Raw genomic sequence first — 16,116 nt, forward strand, 5'->3', positions numbered from 1 at the left:
CAAGCTCACTTAGTATTATTATTATTATTATTATTATTATTATTATTATTATTATTATGTCAATGTTAAAAAAATGCAACTTTTAAAAGGTTGACACTCTGTGACCCAGTTTTTCCAGTGGCCTCACATGATCACTGGCCACCAGACAGTTTTCTGCCCGACTGGCGAGTAGTTTGAACAACTCCCAGGCTTAGGAACAATAGGAGCCTGCTGCAGGGTGCGATGTTACCTCCCCTTCACAGGAAACCACTCGGGGTGTATGCCTAAAAGGGGAGCTTCAAAGGTGAAGCCACCTTTGGTGGGTAAATGCCGATCACACTCTTGAGGGGCTTTGTTCAGGTAGACAGGCTGGCAGGAGGAACAGTGAGATGAGACCAGTGCCCAAACCGGTTTTCCCGTAGATGTATACCGCACCCGTAACCACACCTTAATGGTGGGCTCCAAAGCTCTTAACATTTGCGGAAGGGTCCTGACATCTTGAAAATGGGCAGAATAGGGCACTCTGGGAATGCTAGATGCCACACATAGTCGGAAAGGCAACATCAAGAGGGAGGGTACCTAGTAGCTCATTGGCAAGGGACCACATCACCCCCCAGGGCACTTTCTAGGGATAAATATGGCACCCTGAACCTTGACTCGTGTTGGAACTGGAACAAGGACCGAAGAAGAATTGCCCTGCTGTGCCCTGGACTTGGCAAAGAGAGGCTGCACCGTCTGCTGGCCTGCACCTGCCACACCTAGGGCTAGCTGAGAGAGGAATGTGTCTGTGGCGCCTGGCTTGGAGATAAATCATTCCCAAGCTCTGAACCAAAGAAGTGCCTGCAAGGGTCAGTCAACTGAGCCCCTGGGATCAGCCCCAGGGCCTCCAAAGCTGAAGTAGCCAAACTCGGCAAGTCAGTAGCCTTTTCTGGGGAATCATCACTGACTGCTGCTGGGAGTGCTAAGAGACCGATCCTCCATGAACAAAAGTTGCACCAGAGCCAGCCAAACCCAGGAGTGTAGTCTAAGTCGAGATTGGTCCCAAAGGAGGGACACCAGCCACAACCAAAGGATATCTTTGGGACCTTTGTGTACAGAGACCAGTAGCCCAGCCGCAGCTGGCCTTCTACTGTCTTAAAGAGGACTTCGAGGGACTTTCACCTCTGTGGCCAAAGTCGCTCCATCTGACCCGTGGACTGAGGCAATACTACCAAGGTATCCCCATCAGCCACACAGCACTCAGAGAAGTCCTTGAGCATCTTCCATCTACTGCATCTGCATTATCAGGACCACTCCATTGAAGCCTATGCGGTTGTACTGTGAAATTTGGAACTGGACTGAAAAACACTTTGGTTGCCAGGTAACTGTCCAAATACTCATTATTGCCCCCCCCCCACCCCAGACATTCTCCCTGATTAATTTGGTCACCCAAGCCGGGCTGGAGTAGTTAAACTTAACTCTTACAAACATTTCAGAAGTTTACACATTTTGTGGTTGCCAGTGCTTGTTTTCCATGAACCTGAGAAGTTTTCTTTAAAAATTTGTACCTTCAGAACTCTCTGGTGGAGTTTGCTCATCTTGGTCTCTAAAAATCCACAAAAATATTATCTATTTTTATAAGTTGTTGTCAGAATTCTATCTTGTAGTCTGGATTTCTTATTACAATTTTCTGAACTATTAAATGCTTTATACTAGTTCATATGATTAGTTTTGTGCTTGCAGTCACCAAGGGTTGAGCTCCAGGTTTGACAAATGAGCCTGACTGGACCCGAGACAGTTTTGCGAGTTAATTACAAGGAAAGGCTGCACAGCCATACCAAATATCATACCGTGCCAGATGCACGATCATTCTGTTTTGCAGGTTGCAAATTGGCACTTTTTGCATCTCGCAATTTGCGACTCACAATGCGGATTGTGACTCAGACACATATAGCGATTCCAAATGAGGTCGCAAATGACCTGCCTCTTCAATATTTATGAGGCAGGTCGCAATTTCCGACCCATTGGGAACGGGCTACATTCACAGAGATGGTGGTCTGATTGGGACAGCAGACTACCATGTCTGTGTTGGCTTGTTAAATAAAGCAACAATGTTTTCCAAATGTAGCTCACTTTCCTGAAAGTAAAACGAGTTGGGTGTAAAAGAAAAAAATTAAAAGTTTTCTTCTCATTTTTTAAGCACAGGTGATGATCCTTGTAGCGATACCCGCTCTTAAAAGATATATTTGCATACATTCACAAAGGAGAGGGGATCCCCTGAAGACTCCTTCCACCTTGCGACTGGCTTACCACCTACTTGAAGTAGGTGGTAAATTGCGAAATGCGGTTGCAAAACAATTGTACAGCCCTCTGCGACTCGCCATTAGGAAGGGACGCCCTTGGCATGCCCCTTCCTAATAGGGACTCGTAAACCTTTTTTGGGGAGTCGGTAATAGGTTAACGACTCGCAAAATAGGGTTTGTACATACTACAACCCTTTTTAGCGGTCACAAATGGCCCGACTTTCCATTTGCGTTTGCTAAAAACGGTTGTACATCTGTCCCCAGGTGTATTTGTAAAGTGGACATTCACCCAGAATGGTGTCTTGGCGCTGAATAACAGATGTTTCTTGTTACCCAACTCTATAATACTCCTTTTATCGGCCTCTGAAGAATAAAAAGGCTGAGTGGACCCACCAGGATGTGCACCTGTGACCATGATTCCAAACACAGGCTCCTAGAGTGGACACATTATTCCACTAAGCCACTAGACCCGACATATAATATACCCAAATCCTCAACCGCAGGTGAAAACACAGACAGTTCTTCTCTACTCATTTTTCTGGAACCATTAGTTTTTGGGATTGCTCTATCCCAACAACAAATAGTAAATATGGCAGAATCATCCACCATTTTTTTTCTTGGCTACATAAACACATTTTCATTATCCGTGCAAATGAGTTCATAATAATTTAAGCATTGCAGTATCCTCGTTCAAGTGGTACCTTTTAAAAAAGACATGTAATTTGGGAGAATACAAATGTTTTATTGATTTTGTTTGGCCAATGAAAGGTACTGACAACTTGATCCATGAGTCAAGTTGATCTTTCTCTTCCATTTTAAGCTTGCTATGGTATATTTTTTAGCATTTCTACCATGTTTATATGAGGTATATTCATAAGTAGCAGGCGTTTCTCCTTTTCGATTATATTTGAATTTCAAATTCTAACCTCTGTTTTTTATTATTTGGTATCGTGATAGACTATACATTGCAGTGCAACATCCGTTAAATGATTGTTATTATATTATCTTACTTGAATCATATATAATAATATGAAATTAATCACTTAAATATATAATTCAGTTATAAATTCATTCTGATACAAGTTATGTTCAATTGGTTTATTAGTTACACAGATTAAAAGATATAATGTAAATGTCACTATACTCCTTTGGGCATTGCATTGTGAAAAAATGTTAATTGAGTTTCTCTGATCTCAACACAGCAATACATTGCAGCATTTGCACTTGGAAGTCAAGGAGCTAAAGGAACCGATAGGAGAAGCAATGTCAGGATGGTGTGGGAATGAGATGGAGAAAGTGAAGCAGGATGGAGGCCTAAAAGAAGACGGTCTTCGGGCAGAGATCAGAAGGCTACATGGGAAGATGAGATATGCTGACAGGATTATTCATCTTTTAAAAGAGCAGCTGGTTTTGAATTCCAAGGCAGGTGAAATGAAGTTCAACCCAGAGCTGATTGTCAGCATGGCCAAGGAGATTGAGAGGCTGAAGGCAGAGAAAGTCTCAATTCCAATGAAACGTTCCGCTCTTGAGGGGAAATTCCGAGAGGATACCGCAAAGAGGCACTGCAGCAGACCGTCGCCCCTGGATATAGGGGATCTGCTAGGCCAGTCATATATACAAGAAGAGCCCTTTTCTTACAAGTTCATCAACCAGGTAAGGCCGTTAATAGTCATTGGGTGTAGCCTTTATTTGTGAAATTAGTTTAGTGGCAGTAGGGGTCCAGGAATGTAAGGGATCCAATGCAGCCCAAATAGTTATGTCTTTAACCAGCCAATCACAGGACAAACTCATTTTCCATGTATTTTATAGGACACCTTGCTCAGTCACTGAATGTGTATGATTATGCAGAAGGCATTATGAATCAAACAGTAGAATGGACAGCATTAGTATCAATATCTTCCAGAATATAGCAGCACTGGCTAAATTGCAGAATATCCTTATTATCATCGAAAGTTACAGCTAACTCCCACATGTCACTTTGGGTAGGCCCCATTTTTAGATTTGCCTTGGAAAAAAAACGTCCTTGTCAATATAGGTATATAGATCACTTTCTCTCCTTTCCCGTCAATTCCCCTCCAGTAAATGTAGGGACACAGACACCATTACTTCTTGCCAAATTCTTTGCTTTGTTTATTCACAGTCTGCATTACATGTTTCGTCCAAACCTTGCCTTGATCAGCACTCCATAGTTGCTCATATGATGTTTAAATCAATGTATTCACTATTTCATTATTATCAGCGATTTGTGGCACACCAAATCACTGATTATAAAGAAATGATATCACAACTCTACTGTTATAAGGTTATTACAGTTGAGTTCTGACTTCACAATGCCTGTAGCTGAGCATAATAAAAGCAGCTATTAAAAGGCAACAAATGGAATATTGCTTTTTTTCTGCTCTAGTCTCATAGCTTACCATGACAAGCAGATAAAAGTTTTACATATTGCACTCCTTAGATAAAGAAAAGCTAGAATCTTTCTGCATGTTGCTACACTTTCCGAGCTACTGCAGCTTTCTTTTAACTGACTTCTATTTCTTAGTGTTTCTCATATCTGTTTGCAACAAATATAGCACAGGTTTTTGATGTTTTTAATTTCGCACTAGAGGTTTTATTTGTATTCTTCATGTTTGCAAACATGCTTACTCTTTCATATGAAAGAGCTCACACCAAGATTGTAAGTGGCTTGTGGGAAAGATGATAGTGTGACCATGTATTATATGGGATAAAGTACCCTCTGACGTACATCATAAGGATATTGCAAGTCACCTTGGAACTGAGCCTTTAGCCTTGTTCTTCTATATGGTTATGGAGCTCCTCAGTGACATGTAATTTCCTTATAATATTTGGCAGAAAGTACTTTATCCCTATACAGTACATGTTACAATGAAAGAGTGAGTTTGGAAAAAATGACTCTCCAAATTTCTTCAAACAACATCATTAGTGTTACTTACTCTGTTAAGCATAGGAAAATAAAACATTTCATCAAAGTAAATCTGATATAGAAGTGATACAAAAAACTCATTTGGAGAATGAGGGAGCCCCCAAAATAAAAAAGAGGCAGATGGAATGTTTATTGAGAAAATATAAGGACTTTGCTTTCTGCTACACAAGAAACTAAATTATAATCTTTTGCATCTTCCTAACAATAACGTACCATTTTTTCCCTCATGAATTTGAAATACTGAATGGGGAAAGGTGCAATTTATGTATAGCAGGAGACTTTAACATCTATAGACTCACACCTGGACAAAAGTTATACTAGTGTGCAAACTGTAAATGTAAATTCAAGTATTGCTTGTGAAAGAATGAAAACAGGTAGGGTTATGGTGTATATTTAGAGATTGTTAATCCCTACTGGTATAGACTTACATTTGACCAATTCCATAGTAGTTCTTTTTCACACAATTATTGTTTTCTGTTTAATAACTCATCTGTGAACCGATCTGCCAATGCCGCAATTGATAGCCTCACACAAAATACGCAACAAAGGAACCCATAGTCCCAGTTGCGACTGGGGTAATCTATAAAATCTGCAAAGGTATCTTAACAGGTATTAGTGCACAAATATGTCCACAGTTAATTAATAAGAACACCAAAGGAAGTCCCAAATATATTTCTGAGTGTACATATATGTCTTAAAGAACAAAGTAATGAAAAGCAGCATCAACATTACTCAACAATAGGTGCAGTGAAATAACAAAATGAACACTTAGTGAGAGTGAACCAGTGCTTGCGAATGGCGCATGTGAAACAAAGAAAAAAACAAAGAAAAAGCAACATAAATATAAAGATTTCAAAGAAATAGATCATAGTACATGAGTACAACGATAAGGTAAAGAATTGATATAATCATGTAGTAAGTCAAAATAAACACATTTTCGCTGCCTCACTTGTCAATTGCATTTCGACCCCAATTACTGAGGGTCATCATCAGGACAATAATTCATGTAGATAATGTAGTGCTGATCAAGAAATCGAAGGTAGTAGGCTCTTGAAACGACAAATAAAACTAATCTTTGTGCAAGCTTCATCTCGGGTGGCTCCAAATCAAAGCATACAAGTTCTAATTCTCTGTATAGCACAAATGTAAGGTCTCAATCTAATAGGTAGCTAATAGTTACTGGCAAGAAGGTCTACGGTCGCTAATCATGGAGACATCAAAAAGCGGTTCCTGTAAATTAATTACCGATAGCTCCGTTTACGTGGTAAACCCGATGGTCAAAGGAATCCAGAAGTAAACAATGTAGTCAGTGTAATGAGGTCACCAACTATGACGCGGCACACACATGAATTATGTTGACTTGCTAATTGTGTTTCAAGAACAAATTGATTCATTGCATATCAGTCCCTGACTATGGCCCCCTAACAGTCCTTGTGAAAAATACTCAGTGAGGACTACATCCCTTACTGCTTAATCACCCTGAAAAGTTAGGACTTTGCGGATTTAGAACCCTTGGGAATTCAATGTAGGGTCTGTGAGGGATATAAGGATCATGTTTGAATCAATGAACACTTCCTTCTGAGAAGAAAACTGATAAAAAAAAGCCATCCACAATAATAAACAGGAAGAAATGAAAAAATAAAATTGAGGAAAAAGGGCTAAAAGTCTTGGGGCCATATGTATCATCAACTTGATTTGCGATTCTCAAATAGCGTTTTTATAGAAATCGCTATTTGAGAATTGAAAATAGGGATGTATGTACAAAATCGCAATTTTTTGCGATATCTTGGTATTCCTTAATTGCGATTAGCAAATTGCGAATCGCAATTAAGGAATACTTTCCCATTTATTTCTATGGGCCAGGAGGCCCATAGGAATGAATGGGAAGTTATTCTCAATTTGCGATTCGCAATTTGAGAATCGCAAATTGAGAATAATTTCAAGGGTACAGGGTTGTCCAAAGGACACCCTGTTGCACCCCTTAAATCAGCATGGGTGCACATGTGGCGCACATACATGCCCTAAGGGCATGTATGTGCCTCACATTGCACTTTGAAAAATGCAAAAAGGTGCATTTTTCAAGGAATTCGCAAATTACTACCAACTTGAAGTTGGTGGTAATTTGCGATTCCTTAAGGCCAATTTGCATTTTTTTAATGCTTCATACATTGCATTTAAGGAATCGTAAAATTTGCGATTCCTTAAATGCAATCGCAAAATAAGGAATTGCACATTTTGCGATTCCTTATTTTGCACGCAGATTTTTTGACACATACCATTTTGCACTAATGCATTCGCAAACACCGCAATTCTGCGAATTTTGGCATTTGCGAACGCATTAGTGCTTGATACATATGGCCCTTGATGCAGAAACAGAACGCTTACTTAAATGATTAAATGATGTGGTGTAGAAATAGGAAGCAAAGTCAACTTGGGTACAAAATTAATGCTCTTCATACCAAGAAAGCAGAAAGAGCTTTATTTACAATTAAGCAATGTAGGAAACTGGATTAGTAGCTGAGAGATGTGGAAGCTCCACTCAAATAATGAGCATAATCCTTGTTAGGGTGGATGACAAAAACCACTAAATAAACCTATGCCTATCCCTCTCGTAGCTTGGCACACCAGCAGGCAGGCTTAACTTAGAGGCAATGTGTAAAGTATTTATGCAGCATGCAAACAGTAATAAAGTGAAAACAATGCACAATAAAAATACCAAACTACCTTTGAAAAATACAGTAAAGTATTTAAATTATTAGCTGGATTGGGGTAAAGTCACAGTACAGGCTGACAGTGATGGAGGACGGTTCAGATACAAGGACCATGTTCATCCTGCTGTAGAGTTACCTTCTCAAGTCTGAGTGAGGAACTACTCTTCGCATTTGTGGGGGACATGAGGAGGAAGTTGTTGGAGCAAGGTTTAGGTGTCACGGAGGGTTGCTGCTGTAGTGCGAGTGCCGGTTGTCACTGCAGCTTCGGGTTGGTGGTCAAAGCCTACTGGTCTAACTGGAGCCTTGCTTGGCAGTCATTGTGGACAGTCACTGTCAGTGCAAAGAGCAGGCCTCAAAGAAGCTTTAGGTTTTCGGTCGCTGCTTGTGGTTGATTCTTGTCGTGAAGTGGTCATTTCGTGGTGTAAAGAACCCCAAAATGTCTGTCTTTTCATCTTTTCTTCAGAAGGAGTGTACTCTAATTAAGTGAACAAAAGAGGTTCCCCTTGAGTAAATTCCTTAACAACCTATCTAAAGAAACATTCGCCCTAATGCACTCTTATTCTCATTCATCACTCTCCACACATTTCAGGATTGGGACATATGTAATAGGGAAACCACTGTGACACTAAGTATTAAAAAATATATGACATATATTTATTATTCACATTACAGAATTTCTCAATAAAAACATGGGAATAACCAGTCAAACAATGCAGTTGATATCACAAAAGTTAATTAAAACACAATACCTTTAAAATATTTATCACAATGTGCATGAAAATATAAAAACAGTGAAAAAACAAGAGCTAGACAGAACAACTCAGTCTTAACGATTTACACATCCGTCATATTATCATTTTGAGGGCATGGAGTTAAGCAATCTATATTTAGCATTTTTGCACCAATGCCCAATGGGCGGCTTGTGTATCAAGATCTAGCACTAGCACATTGTGATAAATATTTTAAATGTATTGTGTTTTTATGAACTTTTGTGATATCAACTGCATTGTTTTACGGGTTATTCCCATGTTTTTATTGAGAAATTCTGTAATGTGAATAATAAATATATGTCATATATTTTTTTCATACTTAGTGTCACAGTGGTTTCCCTATTATATATGGCCCAATCCTGAAATGTGTGGGGAGTGATGAATGAGAATCAGAGTGCATTAGGGCGAATGTTACTTTAGATAGGTTCTACTCTGTTAAGGAATTTACCCAAGGGGAACTTTGTTTGTTCACTCTGTAAGTACCCTATCCCCTTTGGTTTTAAGGGGCCCCTCTCTTTTCCAAATAGGAGTGTACTCTAATGCCAGCCAAGGATCCATTACCTGGGGGTCACTTCTTGTGGATCAGGACTTACTCCTGCAGAGGCCAGAGACAGGGCTCAGGCGGGTCCTTGCAGATCCAGTTGGTGCTGGTCAGCTGGGCAGTTGCAGGACAGGACTCTGGAAGCTTGTTGTATCCCTGTAGCTCAAACAGGAGGTCAGCAAACTGACCCTTGGAGTCAAGTCAAGTCAAGTTTAACTTTATTCGGTTATCAGATAAAAACAACCATAAAAGTACGGATAAAACATCACATTTCATAAATGTCCTTTAAAAAGAAATAACACAATTAGATTAAGACAAAAATAAAATATGTCCATCTTGATTCAATTCATTTAAGTGATCGTTTTCCGAAATCTAAAAGCAAATTTAAAATATACAGACAAAGATGCAACAGCTAAAATATTATCCAATTTTTTGTAGTTCTAAAAATGCAGAGCGACACTGATTACATTCCATAATCTTCAACAGGGGCACGATCCATCTTTTCCTGGGGTTAGTATAAAATCTACAGAAAAAGAGGATATGAATGTCTGACTGCTCAGACATATCATCACAGGGGCACTTGATAAGTTGTTTAGACCAAATATTCATAGCAGGGAAACTGAGGGATCTGTATAACAAGTTTAGTCTAAAACGCGTCAATAAAAACCTTTCGAAATCGCTCATTTTTAATCTAATATAGGGTTGCATGTAATCAGAGGTAATTATTAATTGATGTGCGACCACAGTTTTCTTTGACATTTCTGCATTTGTTCTAAGGTCGCTCAGGTGCCTCATGCAAACACCTTTGAGGATTTTCCTGGAAACGTCGCACACACTAGTGGGGTCATCATAATATTCCCTATGTCCTATGTTTGAAAGAAACATCCTTACAAAGGTTAACCACGCCACCTTACCAACGTTTTTTAGGCTCATGGTGTCCCTTAAAATAAAACGATTGAACGCGCATTGCTCAGTTGACCAGATCCTGTGCTACAGAAGAACCGGAGCAACCTTGATGATATCTTCTAAATAAGGCACCCCTAGCTCAGCGTGACTAACATAAGTTGAAACACTGTCTGGTACTGCTAAGAGGAATTTTAGGAAGTTGTTCTTCACCACCTGTAGTGGTTTTGTATTTACATATCCCCATACCCCTGCACCATATGTGGCAACTGCCACACAGATTGCTCTATACACAGCCAAAAGCTCCTCAATTGGTGTTTTGTGCCCATCCTTCTACTAAAGGTTTCAAGGCCTCGATCGATTTGCAAAAAAGTAGTGTTCTAGTTTGTATTGCATCATTCCATCATCCTGTTCGGTCAAACAGTACGCCAAGGTATGGGAAAGTGGGGGTGTGCTCAAGTGGTCTTGAGCCAACATATATTGTTTTATCCTTCTTATGATGCCCAAAGCCATATGTCATACTGAAGGTTTTCGTGCAGTTTATTTTCAGGTCTAAGTTGTTCATAAAGCCTGTGAAAGTGTTAACCACCTTTTGCATGGCCAACGGTGTCCTGGCCATCAAGACTGCATCATCAGCATATAGGAGCGCCGGAACAGACCTTTTCCCAACAAGCGGTATGTCCCTGCACTCCTCTAGCAATGTTTTTTCAAGATCGTTGATATATATTGTAAATAGAAAAGGAGCGAGGACGCAGCCTTGCCGCACTCCTCTCGCAATGGTGAATAAATCAGTACATTCACCATTTTTTCCATACCTAACCCGAGCTGTAGCCCCTGAGTAGAGTACCCTAAGAAAATGAATTATGTTTTCCTCTACTCCTAAGTTCCGAAGGGCCAGCCATAATTCAGAAAAAGTGACGCAGTCAAAAGCTGACGTTAAGTCAACAAAAGTTCAAAACATGCGACCACCCTTGGCTTTGGCGTATTTTTCTAATAGTATGTGCAAATTAAGACACTGGTAAATGGTGCCTAGACCTTTCCTGAAGCCATATTGAAGATCGCTGATTATTAAACGTTCATCAGCCCAGGATTGCAATCTATTTAAAATTACTCGGCCAAAGATCTTAATGGTAGAGTCCAAAAGAGAGATAGGGCGATCGCATTTGCAGCTCAATCTATCACCCTTTTTATATATAGGGACGATTATTGACTTACACCATGAGGATAATAAACCATGGGAGCAGGATGCATTGAAAAGTTGGGTAAGCAGTGGGCCCCAAAGATCCATGTTGCTCTTATAGAGATCAACTGGAACGCCATCGGGGCCTGGGGCTTTGCCTCCATCGCTATCTCTTATGCTCAAATTTATTTCACTCAGAGCAATACCCAATTCCAATTTGGTCCTATTCTGTGCTATTTCAATCCTCATGATGTCCTCAGTCTCAACTTGGTCCTGATCACTTTTGGCACAAAAGAAATAGCTATCTCTACCCTGGCTTTTGTTTTGTCAAAAAAAAGAGGCGCGTTTACTACTTTCCAGAAAGCCGCCGAATCTTTGTTCTGGGATGCCTCACCCAATGCGTCCCATGCTTCCTTTTTGATGGTATCTTTCCTCATCTTAAGGTTTTTCTTATACTTCTTCCTTAACTCCCGTATGAGATTAGTATCTCTGATATGGGCCTTTAAGGCGAGCTTAAATTTGGTATAACTCTTAGTACAAACTGTATCAAACCAACTCGAAGGGTTCTCCTTAAAAATGTTTGTCTCTACCCAAAGACTGTTCTTAATATGTTCAGCAATAATTCCAAAATTTGTCACAACAACCGTATCATCCGCATTTTCATCAAGACAGGCTTTAATGCTAAAAATTACATTTCTTAATTAATGTAATGAAGAAATCTTCTGGTACTACTTTACTCCATTTCAGTGTAGCCGTTCTGCCGACTAAGGGCTATGTTCCGTACTTGCTTACTTGGTACACATTTATTGGGCAGATCTTTACCTAGTTTTACAATCTCCAGACTTAAGGGGAAGTGATCACTTACAGGGTTATCTAAGGTATTGGACGCTTGAACCTCCCCACCATATCTAGCTGATATCAGTACAAAGTCTATGGTAGTATATGCACCTCTACCATTAAACGTTGGACGAAATGGGACATCGCTACAGCCAATTCTGTTCGCAAAGCCCAGATCGCAGGTAAAGATAATCTCATTTAAATGGTTCCCGCAGATGGTATATTCAAAATGGCTTAAGCTGGTCTCCTTGTCCAGCATTAGGCCACAAGTACCCTTGGAGTCACTTATGGGAAGCCTGGGTTCAAGGCAAGCAGGTCCAATCTTCTTTCTTCAGATAGCAGGACAGTCCTTCTTCTGAATCTTCAGAAGGTCGAGTGGTGTTATGATGTGAAAACCTGTCATGTCACATTTATACCTGGAGCCAGCAATTGTGTGGGAGGAAATCCCTGGTTTACTCCCCAAACTGGTTCTGGTCAATTATTCCCATTCCCTTTGGTTTTAGCTCCAAACTGTCTAGAGTGAACAAGGCAAGAGCAAGCCTGGGGTTCAGGTTCCTTTGTGTGTGCTGATGGCTAGGCCCATAGAAGTTTAATCAGGGCGGGGCACAACTCCTCACCGGCTATCCTGTCAGGAAGACACATCTAGTCCTTTTTTGTCTCAATGTCTGGTAGCAATACACAATACACAGCAGGAGAACAATTCAACGTCATGTGACCCAGGACACTAGCAGAAAGCTATAGTTGGGTTGGGCAGAAACATTGCAACTTTCTAAAAGTGGCATTTTCAAAATTATAAATTAAAGTCCGACCTTACCACCAAAGAGGTTTTAAATTACAATTTAGTGAAGGGTAAGCAGCATTTCCCATCTGGTCCCAACTGAAGTTATCATTTATCAAGTGTAATAAGCTAACTCAGTGTTAGTCTATGAGAAAGATAGCCTTTGAGCAGTGAAAAACTACTTTAGAAGTGTTCCAATGCCAGGACATGTAAGCCTTAAACCCATATGTCGTATTTCCTTAATATAATACATCATGCAATATGAGCCTTTACGGCATCAAAAAACAGTGATTCATGGAATGCTTTAATTAATCTCAGCCACTGGGGAATGCTCAGGCCTCGTCCCAACCCATCATTTTTTGCCATCCATGCCACCTTAGTTTGGACTCAGCCATATAGAAATCAGTCTTATAAGTATTATAAAAGGAAGGTCTAGGGGACACGCTGATAATTGTGCCTTGACCCTACCGGTTTGCTTTTAATGACAGACCTAACCTCTTCTTATTAAAGTTCTGTTTTGGTTAAGTCTTGTTTTTTAAGAAACCTTCTTTTCACATTTTCCCTCTCTTTTTCTGGACACTGCTGCCAGAACCTGAGGTTGCCTCTGGTTGAGGTCGGCATACAGCACGATATTGGACATCCGATGACAATGCCGTAACGCTAATGTGGGGCGGAGAACAGAAATACACCGCATTCGAGAAACATAGCGTTTATGAGGGTGATCCATGCCAACCAATGGTTGAGTAGCTACAAGTGTCCATTCCACCACTTGATTGCTTAATGACTGCTGCCCTGTTGGTGCCCGCTGCTATAGGTGGGGGTCCGTTGCTGCTTTCGCGGCCGTTGCCACTATTTGCCCGCACTGCCACTGCTGCGCCGAGGAAGAAGGGGACTACATATCCCACAGGCCTCCAGTGGCGCAGAAAAAACGCGTCACTGTTTAGCGCCAGGAGGCGCTTAAATCTGCGGGAGGACCAACGCAGCGCGGGACGCGCTGATAATTGTGCCTTGACTCTACCGGGTTGCTGACTGCTGCCCTGTTGGTGCCCGCTGCTATAGGTGGGGGTCCGTTGCTGCTTTCGCGGCCGTTGCCGCTATTTGCCTGCACTGCCACTGCTGCGCCGAGGAAGTAGGGGGCTACATATCCCACAGGCCTCCAGTGGCGCAGGAAGAACGTGTCACTGTTTAGCGCCAGGAGGCACTTAAATCTGCGGGAGGACCAACGCAGCGCGGGACGCGCGCGGGCGTGCGCGGGCGCTGCGTGGGCCAAGCCCGGGCCAAGGGCGGGCCCGTCCGCCCCCGTCAGCGGCAGGCAGAGGCTGGGCTGGGCTACCCCCCCCAACATCTTATCTGGACTTGAAAGTAAGCTAATGACTTTGGATTTAAGGGGATATTACCAATATTATATTTCATAATTTGGGCAGGAGGGAAACTGCTCTAACCTAAGCTCTATCCTTTGTGGTTTAGTCTTGGCAAATTACTACATTAACACTATGAGTAAGAATCTTCGTAAGCGGGGGAACGGGGTAGGAGTAGTAGGGACACTAGATGCCTTTCTCGCCAGGGCTGAGTCCGTGTTAATACACGAGATTCAGCTCACCGAGCGGAGGCTCTCTCTAGAACCATTAACCACTTGGCTGCTAAGGCACCTCTGGCCCCTCAATGTAATTTCCATTGAAATCAATGGAAACTCCATGACGAGTTACCCTTGTCATTAGCACTGAAGGGGTTAAATCCACCTGTATTACAAGTTTCTAACCTAGAGCCCAACGCTATAGCACCTAACCCACAGCAGGCCATCTCCGAAGCTTCAAAATTGGCTAACTCTCCTTCCCCTTCCCCGCTTCCCTCTCCGCCACATACACGCAATAGGTAACTTAGGCCCACTCAATTACCTAAAGGTAAAGAGCAGTCCAAGAAAAAAAAGCGTGTAGTGCCCAAAAATCGAGCCATCAGATTTCTAAGCAGGCAAAGAATAGGACTGTTGCTCACAAACGGGGTGGGCCTATGGAGATGCCCAAGGGTTTAGATGGTTCCAAGGGGGTGAGAATAGTAGTAACCCATCGACTACAGGACCTGGCTGTAGTTTTTTCCAGGTTCCACTGGACTTTCTAAAACAGCTTGAAGAAAGATTACTAGCGTTGATTAATCCTGTCATGGTGAAACTAGATGTAATCGAACAAAGGCTAAGCTCAATAGAGCAGCACATATTTAAATATTTACCTACTGCTACGGGTAATAGACATGACATAGGGCAAACCAATAGGGAGTAAAGATCTCCTATAGCTCCCCGCATAATGGGTCGGTAGGCCCCTCACTAATCCCAGAGGTAATACGCCAGAATCATCCTACATTACTTGGACACAGGGGTAAAGCCAGGCCACAGGGTCCTTCAGGGGGATCACAGGGTCGGAGTAATGCCCTGCCAGTGGGAGATGTATTACATCTACCACCTGAGGCGACCCCGTATAGCATCATCTTAGCTAATGTACCTAAACCCTCACACTATGAAGAGGAGCACTGGACCTCTCTTAAGAATAAGGTGCTCCATTTTCTGAATACCAAAACAGAGCTAGGAAACCACCTCTTCAGGGAATTTAAGATGGTGAGAAGGGTAGCTTGGGTTGGGCGTTCACAAAAAAGTATGGAGGGCGATTGTGTTGTGCTCAGCTTTAGGTCACCAATTTTTGTCCGGTTTATTTTAGATCAGTAACGAGGGTAGCAACGTCCTCCCATTGGGTTTTTTCTATCGACCTGACTTACATCAAGGGCCAATTAGTGACAGGTTAACATGTAACCCGCCAAGAACCGCTGACAGTGCAATCATAGTGTCCAATAGATACGAGGTGCTTAGCTCATTGGATGCCAATGACTGACTGTCCCTATTGACAGACCCCAAAACCTCTGGGGTAGGCTTGTCACGAGGGTATGGTAATGTTGAACTTATAGGTCATGATCAGAGATGTGAAGTCATTGCTCTACCGCCTATTGGCTCAACAGAGCATAAAATTATTATTAACATTATCGACAACAATAGGGTAGATCTCCTAGGAACAAATAGTCCTAACCTAATTTCACGGCCATTCGTTGGACCAGTTTTAGATCCAACAACCTCTAACACTATCCCTGGCCTTAGTTGGTGTTGGCAACAAGATAAACCTAGCCCCGACTCTACTGAACAAGCCCTGGTA

At 41.7% G+C, this 16,116-nt stretch overlaps 1 protein-coding gene across 6 annotated transcripts in view; it reads left to right on the forward strand.

The window, feature by feature from the left end:
• The window catches only part of PDE4DIP (phosphodiesterase 4D interacting protein), a 1,524,691-nt gene that overhangs the window by 1,029,589 nt on the left and 478,986 nt on the right, over positions 1-16,116 (forward strand). For all 6 annotated transcript variants that reach the window (XM_078686955.1, XM_078686929.1, XM_078686947.1 and 3 more), the window contains one exon: positions 3,464-3,914. In XM_078686955.1, the coding sequence (XP_078543081.1) occupies positions 3,464-3,914 (451 nt within the window). The remainder of the gene's footprint in view (positions 1-3,463; positions 3,915-16,116) is intronic.

This window comes from Lissotriton helveticus, chromosome 1_1, assembly GCF_964261635.1.
Source record: "Lissotriton helveticus chromosome 1_1, aLisHel1.1, whole genome shotgun sequence".
Classification (NCBI taxonomy): domain Eukaryota; kingdom Metazoa; phylum Chordata; class Amphibia; order Caudata; family Salamandridae; genus Lissotriton; species Lissotriton helveticus.